Raw genomic sequence first — 21,337 nt, forward strand, 5'->3', positions numbered from 1 at the left:
TGTCTCCTCTGTTTCTCCTCCCCTGTCTCCACACTCCTCCCCTGTCTCCTCACTCCTCCCCTGTCTCCACACTCCTCCCCTGTCTCCTCACTCCTCCCCTGTCTCCAAACTCCTCCCCTGTCTCTCCAATCCTCCCCTGTCTCCTCACTCCTCCCCTGTCTCCTCACTCCTCCCCTGTCTCCACACTCCTCCCCTGTCTCCTCACTCCTCCCCTGTCTCCAAACTCCTCCCCTGTCTCTCCAATCCTCCCCTGTCTCCTCACTCCTCCCCTGTCTCCTCACTCCTCCCCTGTCTCCCTCCTCCTCCCCTGTCTCCTCACTCCTCCCCTGTCTCCACACTCCTCCCCTGTCTCCACACTCCTCCCCTGTCTCCACACTCCTCCCCTGTCTCCTCTGTTTCTCCTCCCCTGTCTCCTAACTCCTCCCCTGTCTCCTCACTCCTCCCCTGTCTCCTCACTCCTCCCCTGTCTCCTCACTCCTCCCCTGTTCTCCACACTTCCTCCCCTCTCTCACACTCCTCCCCTGTCTCCACACTCCTCCCCTGTCTCCACACTCCTCCCCTGTCTCCTCACTCCTCCCCTGTCTCCTCACTCCTCCCCTGTCTCTCCAATCCTCCCCTGTCTCCTCACTCCTCCCCTGTCTCCAAACTCCTCCCCTGTCTCCACACTCCTCCCCTGTCTCCACACTCCTCCCCTGTCTCCTCACTCCTCCCCTGTCTCCACACTCCTCCCCTGTCTCCACACTCCTCCCCTGTCTCCACACTCCTCCCCTGTCTCCTCACTCCTCCCCTGTCTCCTCACTCCTCCCCTGTCTCCTCACTCCTCCCCTGTCTCCACACTCCTCCCCTGTCTCCACACTCCTCCCCTGTCTCCACACTCCTCCCCTGTCTCCTCTCTCCTCCCCTGTCTCCTCACTCCTCCCCTGTCTCCCTCCTCCTCTGTCTCCCTCCTCCTCCCCTGTCTCCTCACTCCTCCCCTGTCTCCTCACTCCTCCCCTGTCTCCCTCCTCCTCCCCTGTCTCCTCACTCCTCCCCTGTCTCCCTCCTCCTCCCCTGTCTCCTCACTCCTCCCCTGTCTCCTAACTCCTCCCCTGTCTCCTCACTCCTCCCCTGTCTCCTCACTCCTCCCCTGTCTCCACACTCCTCCCGTCTACTCACTCCTCCCCTGTCTCCACACTCCTCCCCTGTCTCCACACTCCTCCCCTGTCTCCTCACTCCTCCCCTGTCTCCTCACTCCTCCCCTGTCTCCTCACTCCTCCCCTGTCTCCTCACTCCTCCCCTGTCTCCTCACTCCTCCCCTGTCTCCTAACTCCTCCCCTGTCTCCTCACTCCTCCCCTGTCTCCACACTCCTCCCCTGTCTCCTCACTCCTCCCCTGTCTCCTCACTCCTCCCCTGTCTCCACACTCCTCCCCTGTCTCCTCACTCCTCCCCTGTCTCCTCACTCCTCCCCTGTCTCCACACTCCTCCCCTGTCTCCTCACTCCTCCCCTGTCTCCTCTGTTTCTCCTCCCTCTTCACACTCCTTCATCTCCCTCCTCCTGTCTCCCTCTGTGTATGGTGGCACCAGGCTACTTGGTGGGGTTCCTTTCCCCCGTGACTTGCCATCTGTCCTCTGTCCCATGTTTATCAGCCTGTATTTCTAGGGCTCATCCTTGTATTCTCTATCCCACAGTGGTTACGGCAGCCCAGATGGCGGGGGCGGCTATGTATGAGCTGGTGCGCGTGGGTCACTCTGAGCTTGTGGGGGAGATCATCCGCCTGGAGGGGGACCTGGCCACCATTCAAGTGTATGAGGAGACCTGTATCCTTTCTAGGAGATTGATATGAGGCCTACATCCTGTCCACCTTTCAATAACCCTGGTCCAGTGCAGTATTGTCCCAGTATAAGACATGGTGCCATTCGCCAGCAATGAGACCCCTATGTCCACACCATGAGATGATGCTAAGGGGTTCTGGTCTGTGCAATTCTGATACAGACACGAATTCCATGAAGTAAGGATTTAGCGACGTCTTCTCTCGTAACATTGGGCCACTCCTGTTATTCCTAATGTAAATGTAGAAATATCACCATTCCCTAAAGATATGTTTTCCTGCCAAGCCTGTAGCTGATTGGACTATGCAGGGATACAGCCATTTTATATGGAGAGGAATGGCTTACTGCAGAGATGTTCCAGGGACATGGGAGTGGATGAGGTGTGCAGCACTGGAGGGTCTCATCCATGGGGAAGGGGCGCTCTGTTTTATAATATAATGGAAACTTTTTGGTGTAAGGAGAATTTGCGGATCCCCAAGGTCATGGTGGGATCTTCCACATGTTCCCTGCGACCTTCCTTAGCTTTAACTTCAGCTGGGGTGTCTGTGGGTGACCCCGTCCTCAGGACTGGAAAGCCTTTGTCAGTAGAGCTCGGGCCGGGAATTATGGGGAACATTTTTGATGGGATCCAACGTCCACTGAAAGATATTGCTGATCTCACAAAAAGTATCTACATCCCCCGAGGAATCAATATCAATGCGCTGTCACGTGATATCAAATGGGAGTTTATTCCAGATAAAAACATTCGGGTAAGTAGCCACCTGCAAGAGGGTGGAGCTTGCATTGAGTGACTTGTAGTTGTGGTGTCCCACAGTTGAGTGCTTTAGGCACCTGTCGCAAAGTTATCCCTTCAGTGGTAATGAAGGTGCATTCTCTAGTTTTACCACAAGGTGTCACTGTTATGTGCAGGTGCGGTTATATGTTGCACAGCTGCAGTTATTCAAAGGTTACTGTTTTTGTACCATATGGTCTGTGCTAGACAATGAGAGATGCTGTTCTTTCTCTACCTATCCCTGAACTCTATTCATACACAACAAAACCCCTAGGGGACAGTTATTCTTAGTCTTGCTGTGATAGCGGACACATGTATGGAGAATGCAGAGACTTTCTTTTCTAAAGCTACACTTACAGTCAAGATGCAGTGCTAAACACTTAAGGAGGACAAGTCAGAGAACACCCCAACCCACGCCGTGAGCCTCTATATACAGTGCAGGGCAATATCCTAGACAGAGGAATTGACCCGGATAAAGCAAAGCAGCCATATCCAAGGCCTACGTACTCTTATCTCGCAGCGCAGGTGAAACTGGGACACGCTCGGACACTTAGCTACACTCAGGTAACCAAGACTGGGGCTTGTGTCACCCTCGTAGGACAGGTCACCCGGCACTGCAGGGCAGAAGGTGGTTTGTAGCGACAAAGGTCGAAACACGGGCTCTCTCTCAAGTATTTCTTTTTACAAGTTCTGGCAGAGCACATTACTAAACTGGGTTGGGGCTCACCCAACAAACTCCTCTCCACTCTTCTGAACTCCTCTACTTTACTCAACTAAACCAGCACTGCTATTCTACCTCACCACTTCAGCATCTCTAAGCACAGATTCAGCGAATGCAAGTCTGTATCTCAAAAATCACTTGTCAACCTATTATCCTGTATAACAAGAGACTTGTCAGTAAAGATCAGTTTATTTATTCTACTGGGACTCAGTGATAATTGCACCAGCACCTATACACACAGGCTACACCGTCCTTGAGTCATTTCCCCTTTCTGTGGGTGGCGGTACCAACAGTCCGGGTGGGTCACCTCCCCACTCTGGACCACCATGATAAGAACCCAAGGGACCCATCACAGCCCGGCAGGTCACCGACCATTGGGGATTAATATAGTCAGCCAATAAACAAAGCAGGTATACCATCACACCTGTGTGCTGAGTTAGCACTGGCCTCACGACTACATCCTACTGGCTGAGCTATATCCCAACCACCGACATAACATCATCCCGGCGGTTGAGCACTGGATCACCCGGGCTACACCACATATGTAATGCATTGTATACTGTCCCCGGGAAACAATGGACCCACTTGTCTCCAGTTCTATAGGTCTTCAATAAGTAATGGCCATATGATGCAGCTAGTCTTCTCTTCCAGGCTGGGAGCCATCTTACTGGAGGAGACATTTATGGAGTTGTTACAGAGAACTCCCTCATCAAGCACAAGATCATGGTCCCTCCCCGCAGCTGTGGCACGGTCACTTACATCGCTCCTCCTGGGAACTACGACATTTCGGTAAAATGCGTCAGCTCCACTGCACGGTACAGGGGAACCAAGACGTGCCTACAGGTTACAGTCACTCTGTCTGTCTCTTTTCTCAGGATGTAGTCATGGAATTAGACTTTGAGGGCATCAAGGAAAAGCTGACCATGGTCCAAGTTTGGCCGGTCCGTCAGATTCGTCCAACGGCGGAGAAGCTTCCAGCAAACAACCCGCTGCTGACAGGACAGAGAGTCCTGGACGCCCTCTTTCCGTATGTCAACAAATATTCCCATTTCTGCCTTTTACCTCTCCTCCATAACTGCCTCTAGCGCCACCTATAGGATACCACCCTGCACACTGATGTCCAACCCATGAAAGGGCCTTGGAACATGTGCTCCTCATCACTACAAAGTAGGGATTAAGTGGGCAGTGAAAGATGCCTTTGAGGCAGTTCTTGGAAGGTTCTGGTTCTCTTTTTGAATACGGTGTATAGACTGGTGTATAAACTCTTCCATCCAACCCCCGTCCTGTCCATGCACAGAAACATTCAGTATTTCCGAGAGAGCCTGTGTTTTCTATAAGGAGGGAAGCCAGAGAGCTCTAACTGCAGCTTATCTCTGCCAGAACAAAGGGGTTATGCAGTGAAATTCCATCACACCTGAGCCCTATCTCCACAGACATCATCTGCCAGTGGTCAGTCGGTTGATCTGCCTAGTCATGAGGCGAAGCACTACTTCTACAGACTACAAATGGGTACATCTGGTTAGACATTATCTTACAGGGTGACACCAGTCATCCCATTTCCCAGGCAGCTTCACCTCAAGGACTCCTGGGGCAATCAGATGAGCAACGCCCCCATAGACCACATAAAAGCAGTGGTTAGGACCACTACACTAAGCGCATTATACCATCACTTTAGTCTTTATAGTTAGGGAGGATTGGACCCTGGTGGCCCCATACCATTGCTTGTAGACTTGTAGTACCAGCGGGGAACCATGGCTGGAGGTGGGTGGACACACCAGAAGCTTGGCCCCTACGTGCCTGTATATGACAAGGACCCCCTGATTGTGTGCTGGAAGCCAGTCATCATGTCTGTGAGATGACCAGTAGATGTCTTTAAAGACTTCTCAGAACTAAGTCCAGACATTTCTATGTTCCAGGTGCGTTCAGGGTGGAACCACCGCCATTCCAGGAGCTTTTGGTTGTGGGAAGACTGTCATCTCCCAAGCACTCTCCAAATACTCCAACAGTGACGTCATTGTCTACGTGGGCTGTGGAGAGCGCGGCAATGAAATGTCTGAGGTGCTGCGAGATTTCCCTGAGGTAAGGCCAAGAAATGTTTGTGAACCCTTCTGAAGAACTACCTAAAACTCCCTGTATACCCTGACCCTTGTCAACATGTATAATGATCTTATTTAGCTCGTGGACTCCCATCTTCTGGCTTCCAATTAATGTTATATAGCGGGATCGGGGCACCCACCAGGCAAATTAGATACTGGCATCTATGGATGGGCAGGTTGGTGACTTATCAATGTAATGTGACCTGATGGTGTGAATATTTTATCCAGCTTACCATGGAGGTAGATGGGAAGACAGAAACAATCATGAAAAGGACAACGCTAGTGGCCAACACGTCAAACATGCCAGTGGCTGCCCGAGAAGCATCTATCTACACAGGTGGGTTACCATGCCCAAGAGGCATCTATCTACACAGGTGGGTTACCATGCCCAAGAGGCATCTATCTACACAGGTGGGTTACCATGCCCTAGAGGCATCTATCTACACAGGTGGGTTACCATGTCCTAGAGGCTTCTATCTACACAGGTGGGTTACCATGCCCAAGAGGCATCTATCTACACAGGTGGGTTACCATGCCCAAGAGGCATCTATCTACACAGGTGGGTTACCATGTCCTAGAGGCATCTATCTACACAGGTGGGTTACCATGCCCAAGAGGCATCTATCTACACAGGTGGGTTACCATGCCCAAGAGGCATCTATCTACACAGGTGGGTTACCATGCCCAAGAGGCATCTATCTACACAGGTGGGTTACCATGTCCTAGAGGCTTCTATCTACACAGGTGGGTTACCATGTCCTAGAGGCATCTATCTACACAGGTGGGTTACCATGCCCAAGAGGCATCTATCTACACAGGTGGGTTACCATGCCCAAGAGGCATCTATCTACACAGGTGGGTTACCATGCCCTAGAGGCTTCTATCTACACAGGTGGGTTACCATGTCCTAGAGGCTTCTATCTACACAGGTGGGTTACCATGCCCAAGAGGCATCTATCTACACAGGTGGGTTACCATGCCCAAGAGGCATCTATCTACACAGGTGGGTTACCATGTCCTAGAGGCTTCTATCTACACAGGTGGGTTACCATGCCCAAGAGGCATCTATCTACACAGGTGGGTTACCATGCCCAAGAGGCATCTATCTACACAGGTGGGTTACCATGTCCTAGAGGCTTCTATCTACACAGGTGGGTTACCATGTCCAAGAGGCATCTATCTACACAGGTGGGTTACCATGCCCAAGAGGCATCTATCTACACAGGTGGGTTACCATGCCCAAGAGGCATCTATCTACACAGGTGGGTTACCATGCCCAAGAGGCATCTATCTACACAGGTGGGTTACCATGCCCAAGAGGCATCTATCTACACAGGTGGGTTACCATGCCCAAGAGGCATCTATCTACACAGGTGGGTTACCATGTCCTAGAGGCTTCTATCTACACAGGTGGGTTACCATGTCCTAGAGGCATCTATCTACACAGGTGGGTTACCATGCCCAAGAGGCATCTATCTACACAGGTGGGTTACCATGTCCTAGAGGCTTCTATCTACACAGGTGGGTTACCATGTCCTAGAGGCATCTATCTACACAGGTGGGTTACCATGCCCAAGAGGCATCTATCTACACAGGTGGGTTACCATGTCCAAGAGGCATCTATCTACACAGGTGGGTTACCATGTCCAAGAGGCATCTATCTACACAGGTGGGTTACCATGCCCTAGAGGCTTCTATCTACACAGGTGGGTTACCATGCCCAAGAGGCATCTATCTACACATGTGGGTTACCATGTGCTAGAGGCTTCTATCTACACAGGTGGGTTACCATGTCCTAGAGGCATCTATCTACACATGTGGGTTACCATGTGCTAGAGGCTTCTATCTACACATGTGGGTTACCATGCCCTAGAGGCTTCTATCTACACAGGTGGGTTACCATGTGCTAGAGGCTTCTATCTACACAGGTGGGTTACCATGTCCTAGAGGCATCTATCTACACATGTGGGTTACCATGTGCTAGAGGCTTCTATCTACACATGTGGGTTACCATGCCCTAGAGGCTTCTATCTACACAGGTGGGTTACCATGTCCTAGAGGCATCTATCTACACAGGTGGGTTACCATGCCCTAGAGGCATCTATCTACACATGTGGGTTACCATGCCCTAGAGGCTTCTATCTACACAGGTGGGTTACCATGTCCCTTTAGAGCCAGTGTGTGTAACACCATAGTGTAGCTATGCCTATGTACAGCTGGTGTGTGCCCAACATACTGTATGGACAATTAGGTGAGAGGAGTGACACAGTGGAGTCCATTATTCTGATCACATCACCACTTTTTTCTTACTTTTATTAATATATACAATATCATCCACCATCATATACTAAAAGGAACTTTGTCTCCTCAGGTATTACCCTATCAGAGTACTTCCGAGACATGGGCTACAATGTCAGTATGATGGCCGACTCCACGTCTCGGTGGGCTGAAGCTCTGAGGGAAATCTCTGGTCGCCTGGCAGAAATGCCTGCTGGTAAGAATCCCTCATTTCTATGTATTAGAGTCATTGACCCCACATAGCAGTATCAGTGCTGTCAGCCCCAGGACATAGAAGTCTATGAGGGTCTCTGAGCCCATGCTGTCTGCCCTTGTCACTGCTCTTCTGGAATATAGTGTGTTATATTGACATGTCACCATGGTGTGCAGCACAGACCTTGATATCTGACAGTGCCTGATCTCTTACAGACAGTGGCTATTCCCCTCCTCCCCATGGTGGACACCATCCAGCTATCTGACAGTGCCTGATCTCTTACAGACAGTGGCTATTCCTCTCCTCCCCATGCCTGATACCATCCAGCTATCTGACAGTGCCTGATCTCTTACAGACAGTGGCTATTCCTCTCCTCCCCATGGCTGATACCATCCAGCTATCTGACAGTGCCTGATCTCTTACAGACAGTGGCTATTCCTCTTCTCCCCATGGCGGACACCATCCAGCTATCTGACAGTGCCTGATCTCTTACAGACAGTGGCTATTCCTCTCCTCCCCATGCCTGATACCATCCAGCTATCTGACAGTGCCTGATCTCTTACAGACAGTGGCTATTCCTCTCCTCCCCATGCCTGATACCATCCAGCTATCTGACAGTGCCTGATCTCTTACAGACAGTGGCTATTCCTCTCCTCCCCATGCCTGATACCATCCAGCTATCTGACAGTGCCTGATCTCTTACAGATAGTGGCTATTCCTCTCCTCCCCATGGTGGACAACATCCAGCTATCTGACAGTGCCTGATCTCTTACAGACAGTGGCTATTCCTCTCCTCCCCATGGCTGATACCATCCAGCTATCTGACAGTGCCTGATCTCTTACAGACAGTGGCTATTCCCCTCCTCCCCATGGCTGATACCATCCAGCTATCTGACAGTGCCTGATCTCTTACAGACAGTCGCTATTCCTCTCCTCCCCATGGTGGACACCAACTAGATATCTTACAGTGCCTGATCTCTTACAGACAGTCGCTATTCCTCTCCTCCCCATGGTGGACACCATCCAGCTATCTGACAGTGCCTGATCGTATACAGACAGTGGCTATTCCTCTCCTCCCCATGGCTGATACCATCCAGCTATCTGACAGTGCCTGATCTCTTACAGACAGTGGCTATTCCTCTCCTCCCCATGGCTGATACCATCCAGCTATCTGACAGTGCCTGATCTCTTACAGACAGTGGCTATTCCTCTCCTCCCCATGGCTGATACCATCCAGCTATCTGACAGTGCCTGATCTCTTACAGATAGTGGCTATTCCTCTCCTCCCCATGACTGATACCATCCAGCTATCTGACAGTGCCTGATCTCTTACAGATAGTGGCTATTCCTCTCCTCCCCATGACTGATACCATCCAGCTATCTGACAGTGCCTGATCTCTTACAGACAGTGGCTATTCCTCTCCTCCCCATGGTGGACACCATCCAGCTATCTGTAAAAGATCAGGCACTGTAAGATATCTAGTTGGTGTCCACCATGGGTAGGAGAGGAATAGCGACTGTCTGTATACGATCAGGCACTGTCAGATAGCTGGATGGTGTCCGCCATGGGGAGGAGGGGAATAGCCACTGTCTGTAAGAGATCAGGCACTGTAAGATATCTAGTTGGTGTCCACCATGGGGAGGAGAGGAATAGCGACTGTCTGTAAGAGATCAGGCACTGTCAGATAGCTGGATGGTATCAGCCATGGGGAGGAGAGGAATAGCCACTATCTGTAAGAGATCAGGCACTGTCAGATAGCTGGATGGTGTCCACCATGGGGAGGAGAGGAATAGCCACTGTCTGACAGTGCCTGATCTCTTACATACAGTGGCTATTCCTCTCCTCCCCATGGTGGACACCATCCAGCTATCTGACAGTGCCTGATCTCTTACAGATAGTGGCTATTCCTCTCCTCCCCATGGCTGAAACCATCCAGCTATCTGACAGTGCCTGATCTCTTACAGACAGTGGCTATTCCTCTCCTCCCCATGGTGGACACCATCCAGCTATCTGACAGTGCCTGATCGTATACAGACAGTGGCTATTCCTCTCCTCCCCATGGTGGACACCATCCAGCTATCTGACAGTGCCTGATCTCTTACAGACAGTGGCTATTCCTCTCCTCCCCATGGCTGATACCATCCAGCTATCTGACAGTGCCTGATCTCTTACAGATAGTGGCTATCCTGCCTACCTCGGTGCTCGCTTGGCTTCTTTCTATGAGCGTGCAGGAAGAGTCAAATGTCTGGGGAGCCCGGGCCGAGAAGGAAGCGTCAGCATTGTTGGAGCGTGAGTCTCTTCTCCACCACTAAATATTTCCTATCACCGATTGTAAAGATGTTTAGGGGCGAGTGGATCGAAGAGTGGTGTAGAAACCCCCACATACATCTCCCCAACACTGTCCATACACCCCACATACATCTCCCCAACACTGTCCATACACCCCAACCCTCACATATATCTCCCCAACACTGTCCATACACCCCACATACATCTCCCCAACACTGTCCATACACCCCACATACATCTCCCCAACACTGTCCATACACCCCACACACCCACATACATCTCCCCAACACTGTCCATACACCCCACATACATCTCCCCAACACTGTCCATACACCCCAACCCCCACATACATCTCCCCAACATTGTCCATACACCCCACATATATCTCCCCAACACTGTCCATACACCCCACATATATCTCCCCAACACTGTCCATACACCCCAACCCCCACATACATCTCCCCAACACTGTCCATACACCCCACATACATCTCCCCAACACTGTCCATACACCCCAACCCCCACATATATCTCCCCAACACTGTCCATACACCCCAACCCCCACATACATCTCCCCAACACTGTCCATACACCCCAACCCCCACATACATCTCCCCAACACTGTCCATACACCCCAACCCCCACATACATCTCCCCAACACTGTCCATACACCCCAACCCCCACATATATCTCCCCAACACTGTCCATACACCCCACATACATCTCCCCAACACTGTCCATACACCCCAACCCCCACATACATCTCCCCAACACTGTCCATACACCCCAACCCCCACATACATCTCCCCAACACTGTCCATACACCCCACACACCCACATACATCTCCCCAACACTGTCCATACACCCCAACCCCCACATACATCTCCCCAACACTGTCCATACACCCCACATACATCTCCCCAACACTGTCCATACACCCCACACACCCCACATACATCTCCCCAACACTGTCCATACACCCCAACCCCCACATACATCTCCCCAACACTGTCCATACACCCCAACCCCCACATATATCTCCCCAACATTGTCCATACACCCCACACACCCACATACATCTCCCCAACACTGTCCATACACCCCAACCCCCACATATATCTCCCCAACACTGTCCATACACCCCACATACATCTCCCCAACACTGTCCATACACCCCACACACCCACATACATCTCCCCAACACTGTCCATACACCCCACATACATCTCCCCAACACTGTCCATACACCCCAACCCCCACATACATCTCCCCAACACTGTCCATACACCCCACACACCCACATATATCTCCCCAACACTGTCCATACACCCCAACCCCCACATACATCTCCCCAACACTGTCCATACACCCCACATACATCTCCCCAACACTGTCCATACACCCCAACCCCCACATACATCTCCCCAACACTGTCCATACACCCCACATATATCTCCCCAACACTGTCCATACACCCCACATATATCTCCCCAACACTGTCCATACACCCCACATATATCTCCCCAACACTGTCCATACACCCCAACCCCCACATATATCTCCCCAACACTGTCCATACACCCCACATACATCTCCCCAACACTGTCCATACACCCCAACCCCCACATACATCTCCCCAACACTGTCCATACACCCCAACCCCCACATACATCTCCCCAACACTGTCCATACACCCCAACCCCCACATACATCTCCCCAACACTGTCCATACACCCCACACACCCACATATATCTCCCCAACACTGTCCATACACCCCAACCCCCACATACATCTCCCCAACACTGTCCATACACCCCAACCCCCACATACATCTCCCCAACACTGTCCATACACCCCACACACCCACATATATCTCCCCAACACTGTCTGTTACACCCCACACACCCACATACCTCTCCCCAACACTGTCCATACACCCCAACCCCCACATACATCTCCCCAACACTGTCCATACACCCCACACACCCACATACATCTCCCCAACACTGTCCATACACCCCACACACCCACATACATCTCCCCAACACTGTCCATACACCCCACACACCCACATACATCTCCCCAACACTGTCCATACACCCCAACCCCCACATACATCTCCCCAACACTGTCCATACACCCCACACACCCACATACATCTCCCCAACACTGTCCATACACCCCACACACCCACATACATCTCCCCAACACTGTCCATACACCCCACATATATCTCCCCAACACTGTCCATACACCCCACATACATCTCCCCAACACTGTCTATACACCCCACACACCCACATATATCTCCCCAACACTGTCCATACACCCCAACCCCCACATACATCTCCCCAACACTGTCCATACACCCCACACACCCACATATATCTCCCCAACACTGTCCATACACCCCACATACATCTCCCCAACACTGTCCATACACCCCAACCCCCACATATATCTCCCCAACACTGTCCATACACCCCACATACATTTCCCCAACACTGTCCATACACCCCACATACATCTCCCCAACACTGTCCATACACCCCACACACCCACATATATCTCCCCAACACTGTCCATACACCCCACACACCCACATACATCTCCCCAACCCTGTCCATACACCCCACATAAATCTCCCCAACACTGTCCATACACCCCACATACATCTCCCCAACACTGTCCATACACCCCACATACATCTCCCCAACACTGTCCATACACCCCAACCCCCACATACATCTCCCCAACACTGTCCATACACCCCAACCCTGTCCATACACCCCAACCCCCACATACATCTCCCCAACACTGTCCATACACCCCACACACCCACATACCTCTCCCCAACACTGTCCATACACCCCACATACATCTCCCCAACACTGTCCATACACCCCACACACCCACATATATCTCCCCAACACTGTCCATACACCCCACACACCCACATACATCTCCCCAACACTGTCCATACACCCCAACCCCCACATACATCTCCCCAACACTGTCCATACACCCCACATACATCTCCCCAACACTGTCCATACACCCCACATATATCTCCCCAACACTGTCCATACACCCCACATATATCTCCCCAACACTGTCCATACACCCCACATATATCTCCCCAACACTGTCCATACACCCCAACCCCCAAATACATCTCCCCAACACTGTCCATACACCCCACACACCCACATACATCTCCCCAACCCCCACATACATCTCCCCAACACTGTCCATACACCCCACACACCCACATACATCTCCCCAACACTGTCCATACACCCCCACATACATCTCCCCAACACTGTCCATACACCCCACACACCCACATATATCTCCCCAACCACCCCACATACATCTCCCCAACACTGTCCATACACCCCCACACACCCACATACATCTCCCCAACACTGTCCATACACCCCACACACCCACATACATCTCCCCAACCCTGTCCATACACCCCAACCCCCACATACATCTCCCCAACACTGTCCATACACCCCACATATATCTCCCCAACACTGTCCATACACCCCACATATATCTCCCCAACACTGTCCATACACCCCACACACCCACATACATCTCCCCAACACTGTCCATACACCCCACATACATCTCCCCAACACTGTCCATACACCCCACATACATCTCCCCAACACTGTCCATACACCCCACATACATCTCCCCAACACTGTCCATACACCCCACATACATCTCCCCAACACTGTCCATACACCCCACACACCCACATACATCTCCCCAACACTGTTTGTTACACCCCACATACATCTCCCCAACACTGTCCATACACCCCACATACATCTCCCCAACACTGTCCATACACCCCACACACCCACATACATCTCCCCAACACTGTCCATACACCCCACATACATCTCCCCAACACTGTCCATACACCCCACACACCCACATATATCTCCCCAACCCCCACATACATCTCCCCAACACTGTCCATACACCCCACACACCCACATACATCTCCCCAACACTGTCCATACACCCCACATACATCTCCCCAACACTGTCCATACACCCCAACCCCCACATACATCTCCCCAACACTGTCCATACACCCCACACACCCACATACATCTCCCCAACACTGTCCATACACCCCACATACATCTCCCCAACACTGTCCATACACCCCAACCCCCACATACATCTCCCCAACACTGTCCATACACCCCAACCCCCACATACATCTCCCCAACACTGTCCATACACCCCAACCCCCACATACATCTCCCCAACACTGTCCATACACCCCACACACCCACATACATCTCCCCAACACTGTCCATACACCCCACACACCCACATACATCTCCCCAACACTGTCCATACACCCCACATACATCTCCCCAACACTGTCCATACACCCCAACCCCAACATACATCTCCCCAACACTGTCCATACACCCCAACCCCCACATACATCTCCCCAACACTGTCCATACACCCCACATACATCTCCCCAACACTGTCCATACACCCCAACCCCCACATATATCTCCCCAACACTGTCCATACACCCCAACCCCCACATACATCTCCCCAACACTGTCCATACACCCCACATATATCTCCCCAACACTGTCCATACACCCCACACACCCACATATATCTCCCCAACACTGTCCATACACCCCACACACCCACATACATCTCCCCAACACTGTTCATACACCCCACATACATCTCCCCAACACTGTCCATACACCCCACACACCCACATACATCTCCCCAACACTGTCCATACACCCCAACCCCCACATACATCTCCCCAACACTGTCCTTACACCCCAACCCTCACATATATCTCCCCAACACTGTCCATACACCCCAACCCCCACATACATCTCCCCAACACTGTCCATACACCCCACATACATCTCCCCAACACTGTCCATACACCCCACACACCCACATACATCTCCCCAACACTGTCCATACACCCCACACACCCACATACATCTCCCCAACACTGTCCATACACCCCACATACATCTCCCCAACACTGTCCATACACCCAACCCCCACATACATCTCCCCAACACTGTCCATACACCCCAACCCCCACATACATCTCCCCAACACTGTCCATACACCCCACACACCCACATACATCTCCCCAACACTGTCCATACACCCCACACACCCACATACATCTCCCCAACACTGTCCATACACCCCACACACCCACATACATCTCCCCAACACTGTCCATACACCCCACATACATCTCCCCAACACTGTCCATACACCCCAACCCCCACATACATCTCCCCAACACTGTCCACACACCCACATACATCTCCCCAACACTGTCCATACACCCCACATACATCTCCCCAACACTGTCCATACACCCCAACCCCCACATACATCTCCCCAACACTGTCCATACACCCCAACCCCCACATACATCTCCCCAACACTGTCCATACACCCCACATACATCTCCCCAACACTGTCCATACACCCCACATACATCTCCCCAACACTGTCCATACACCCCACATACATCTCCCCAACACTGTCCATACACCCCACATACATCTCCCCAACACTGTCCATACACCCCACACACCCACATACATCTCCCCAACACTGTCCATACACCCCACATATATCTCCCCAACACTGTCCATACACCCCAACCCCCACATACATCTCCCCAACACTGTCCATACACCCCACACACCCACATAAATCTCCCCAACACTGCCCATACACCCCACATACATCTCCCCAACACTGTCCATACACCCCACATACATCTCCCCAACACTGTCCATACACCCCAACCCCCACATACATCTCCCCAACACTGTCCATACACCCCACATATATCTCCCCAACACTGTCCATACACCCCAACCCCCACATACATCTCCCCAACACTGTCCATACACCCCAACCCCCACATACATCTCCCCAACACTGTCCATACACCCCACACACCCACATAAATCTCCCCAACACTGCCCATACACCCCACATACATCTCCCCAACACTGTCCATACACCCCCACATACATCTCCCCAACACTGTCCATACACCCCAACCCCCACATACATCTCCCCAACACTGTCCATACACCCCACATACATCTCCCCAACACTGTCCATACACCCCACATACATCTCCCCAACACTGTCCATACACCCCACACACCCACATACATCTCCCCAACACTGTCCATACACCCCACATACATCTCCCCAACACTGTCCATACACCCCACATAAATCTCCCCAACACTGCCCATACACCCCACATACATCTCCCCAACACTGTCCATACACCCCACATACATCTCCCCAACACTGTCCATACACCCCAACCCCCACATACATCTCCCCAACACTGTCCATACACCCCACATACATCTCCCCAACACTGTCCATACACCCCACATACATCTCCCCAACACTGTCCATACACCCCACATACATCTCCCCAACACTGTCCATACACCCCACATCCCTAACCCCATGAGTGCTAAACACCCTCTATTCACACCACAGCTATAAAGCTCTGTACACACACATGCCAGCTGGCGGGGGAGCTATGCGGTGTTGTGGCTGCTATGGCACAGGTGGGCACAGGGCCGTTTCTAGCAGCGTGCGGGAGGGAGGGGCTGACTCTATGGACGGTCTCCCATACATCTATATAGCAGCTGCACTTCTGCTTACAATCACAGCTACGTTACTGACGGGTACATCACATGTCTGTAAGGTTTGTAAGCGCCCACTTTATAAATAGACAGAATATAGGGCGGTATTACTCATGTGCAGTCTATTCACATGAAATACATAAACTCTCAACACAGGAGGGGTCACATGTCACCCTGTGATAGGTCAGTCCATACACGGTCAGCATACATGTCACACTGTGATAGGTCAGTCCATACACGGTCAGCATACATGTCACCCTGTGATAGGTCAGTCCATACACGGTCAGCATACATGTCACACTGTGATGGGTCAGTCCATAGACGGTCAGTACACATGTCACACTGTGATAGGTCAGTCCATAGACGGTCAGCATACATGTCACCCTGTGATAGGTCAGTCCATACACGGTCAGCATACATGTCACACTGTGATAGGTCAGTCCATAGACGGTCAGCATACATGTCACCCTGTGATAGGTCAGTCCATACACGGTCAGTATACATGTCACACTGTGATAGGTCAGTCCATACACGGTCAGCATACATGTCACACTGTGATAGGTCAGTCCATACACGGTCAGTATACATGTCACACTGTGATACGTCAGTCCATACACGGTCAGCATACATGTCACCCTGTGATAGGTCAGTCCATAGACGGTCAGTACACATGTCACACTGTGATAGGTCAGTCCATACACGGTCAGCATACATGTCACACTGTGATAGGTCAGTCCATACACGGTCAGCATACATGTCACACTGTGATAGGTCAGTCCATAGACGGTCAGCATACATGTCACACTGTGATAGGTCAGTCCATACACGGTCAGTATACATGTCACACTGTGATAGGTCAGTCCATAGACGGTCAGTACACATGTCACACTGTGATAGGTCAGTCCATAGACGGTCAGTATACATGTCACCCTGTGATAGGTCAGTCCGTACACGGTCAGCATACATGTCACACTGTGATAGGTCAGTCCATACACGGTCAGTATACATGTCACACTGTGATAGGTCAGTCCATACACGGTCAGTATACATGTCACCCTGTGATAGGTCAGTCCATACACGGTCAGTATACATGTCACACTGTGATAGGTCAGTCCATACACGGTCAGTATACATGTCACACTGTGATAGGTCAGTCCATACACGGTCAGCATACATGTCACACTGTGATAGGTCAGTCCATACACGGTCAGTATACATGTCACACTGTGATAGGTCAGTCCATACACGGTCAGCATACATGTCACACTGTGATAGGTCAGTCCATACACGGTCAGTATACATGTCACTCTGTGATAGGTCAGTCCATACACGGTCAGTATACATGTCACACTGTGATACGTCAGTCCATACACGGTCAGCATACATGTCACCCTGTGATAGGTCAGTCCATAGACGGTCAGTACACATGTCACACTGTGATAGGTCAGTCCATACACGGTCAGTATACATGTCACACTGTGATAGGTCAGTCCATAGACGGTCAGTACACATGTCACACTGTGATAGGTCAGTCCATACACGGTCAGCATACATGTCACACTGTGATAGGTCAGTCCATACACGGTCAGTATACATGTCACACTGTGATAGGTCAGTCCATAGATAATCAGCATACATGTCACACTGTGATAGGTCAGTCCATACACGGTCAGCATACATGTCACACTGTGATAGGTCAGTCCATACACGGTCAGCATACATGTCACACTGTGATAGGTCAGTCCATAGACGGTCAGCATACATGTCACCCTGTGATAGGTCAGTCCATACACGGTCAGCATACATGTCACCCTGTGATAGGTCAGTCCATAGACGGTCAGCATACATGTCACCCTGTGATAGGTCAGTCCATACACGGTCAGCATACATGTCACCCTGTGATAGGTCAGTCCATACACGGTCAGCATACATGTCACCCTGTGATAGGTCAGTCCATAGACGGTCAGTATACATGTCACACTGTGATAGGTCAGTCCATAGACGGTCAGTATACATGTCACACTGTGATAGGTCAGTCCATACACGGTCAGTATACATGTCACACTGTGATACGTCAGTCCATACACGGTCAGCATACATGTCACCCTGTGATAGGTCAGTCCATAGACGGTCAGCATACATGTCACCCTGTGATAGGTCAGTCCATACACGGTCAGCATACATGTCACCCTGTGATAGGTCAGTCCATACACGGTCAGTATACATGTCACACTGTGATAGGTCAGTCCATACACGGTCAGTATACATGTCACACTGTGATAGGTCAGTCCATAGACGGTCAGTATACATGTCACACTGTGATAGGTCAGTCCATACACGGTCAGTATACATGTCACCCTGTGATAGGTCAGTCCATAGACGGTCAGTATACATGTCACACTGTGATAGGTCAGTCCATAGACGGTCAGTATACATGTCACACTGTGATAGGTCAGTCCATACACGGTCAGTATACATGTCACACTGTGATAGGTCAGTCCATAGACGGTCAGTATACATGTCACACTGTGATAGGTCAGTCCATACACGGTCAGCATACATGTCACACTGTGATAGGTCAGTCCATAGACGGTCAGTATACATGTCACACTGTGATAGGTCAGTCCATACACGGTCAGTATACATGTCACACTGTGATAGGTCAGTCCATAGACGGTCAGTATACATGTCACACTGTGATAGGTCAGTCCATAGACGGTCAGTACACATGTCACACTGTGATAGGTCAGTCCATACACGGTCAGCATACATGTCACACTGTGATAGGTCAGTCCATACACGGTCAGCATACATGTCACACTGTGATAGGTCAGTCCATACACGGTCAGCATACATGTCACACTGTGATAGGTCAGTCCATACACGGTCAGTATACATGTCACACTGTGATAGGTCAGTCCATAGACGGTCAGTATACATGTCACACTGTGATAGGTCAGTCCATAGACGGTCAGTATACATGTCACACTGTGATAGGTCAGTCCATAGACGGTCAGTATACATGTCACACTGTGATAGGTCAGTCCATAGACGGTCAGTATACATGTCACACTGTGATACGTCAGTCCATAGACGGTCAGTATACATGTCACACTGTGATAGGTCAGTCCATAGACGGTCAGTATACATGTCACACTGTGATAGGTCAGTCCATAGACGGTCAGTATACATGTCACACTGTGATAGGTCAGTCCATAGACGGTCAGTATCATACCTCCCAACTTTTGCAAAAAGCAAAGAGGGACATGTGCGCCGCGGTCGCCATAGCCACGCCCCCATAGCCACGCCCCCATAGCAACCCTCCATAGCCACGCCCCCATAGCAACCCTCCATAGCCACTCCCCTACAGTCACCACATGCTGCTGACTGAATAGTGCCCTATACAGTATCCAATCCTCCCAAAAATGCCCTATATAGTATCCAATCCCCCATATAGTGCCCCACATAGTAGCCTATGCCCCCATATAGTGGCCCACATAGTAGCCAATCCCCATATAGTGCCCCACATAGTAGCCAAGGCCCTGTATAGTGCCCCACATAGTAGCCAATGCCCCCATATAGTGCCTCACATAGTAGCCTATGCCCCCGTATAGTGCCCCACATAGTAGCCAATCCCCATATAGTGCCCCACATAGTAGCCAATGCCCCCGTATAGTGCCCCACATAGTAGCCAATCCCCCCCATATATGCCCCACATAGTAGCCTATGCCCCCATATAGAGCCCCACATAGTAGCCAATCCCCATATAGTACCCCACATAGTAGCCAATCCCCCCATACAGTGCCCCACATAGTAGCCAATCCCCATATAGTACCCCACATAGTAGCCAATCCCCCATACAGTGCCCCACATAGTAGCCAATCCCCATATAGTGCCCCACATAGTAGCCAATCCCCATATAGTACCCCACATAGTAACCAATCCCCCCATATAGTGCCCCACATAGTAGCCAATCCCCATATAGTGCCCCACCTAGTAACCAATCCCCATATAGTACCCCACATAGTAGCCAATCCCCCCATATAGTGCCCCACATAGTAGCCAATCCCCCCATATAGTGCCCCACATAGTAGCCAATCCCCATATAGTGCCCCACATAGTAGTCAATCCCCATATAGTGCCCCACATAGCAGCCAATCCCCCCATATAGTGCCCCACATAGTAGCCAATGCCCCCATAGAGTGCCCCACATAGTAGCCAATGCCCCCATATAGTGCCCACATAGTAGCCAATGCCCCCATATATGCCCCACATAGTAGCCAATCCCCCATAGAGTGCCCCACATAGTAGCCAATGCCCCATATAGTGCCCACATAGTAGCCAATGCCCCCAAATATGCCCCACATAGTAGCCAATGCCCTCATATAGTTCCCACATAGTAGCCAATGCCCCCAAATATGCCCCA

General features: G+C 51.1%; 1 protein-coding gene across 1 annotated transcript in view; it reads left to right on the plus strand.

Moving 5' to 3' along the window:
* Positions 1 to 21,337, plus strand: part of LOC138771332 (V-type proton ATPase catalytic subunit A-like) — a 73,040-nt gene that overhangs the window by 23,864 nt on the left and 27,839 nt on the right. The window contains exons 3-10 of the mRNA XM_069950954.1: positions 1,670 to 1,798; positions 2,345 to 2,559; positions 3,955 to 4,092; positions 4,179 to 4,330; positions 5,220 to 5,382; positions 5,628 to 5,736; positions 7,771 to 7,893; positions 10,066 to 10,180. Coding sequence (XP_069807055.1) covers positions 1,670 to 1,798; positions 2,345 to 2,559; positions 3,955 to 4,092; positions 4,179 to 4,330; positions 5,220 to 5,382; positions 5,628 to 5,736; positions 7,771 to 7,893; positions 10,066 to 10,180 — 1,144 coding nt within the window. The remainder of the gene's footprint in view (positions 1 to 1,669; positions 1,799 to 2,344; positions 2,560 to 3,954; positions 4,093 to 4,178; positions 4,331 to 5,219; positions 5,383 to 5,627; positions 5,737 to 7,770; positions 7,894 to 10,065; positions 10,181 to 21,337) is intronic.

This window comes from Dendropsophus ebraccatus, chromosome 13, assembly GCF_027789765.1.
Source record: "Dendropsophus ebraccatus isolate aDenEbr1 chromosome 13, aDenEbr1.pat, whole genome shotgun sequence".
Lineage (NCBI taxonomy): Eukaryota > Metazoa > Chordata > Amphibia > Anura > Hylidae > Dendropsophus > Dendropsophus ebraccatus.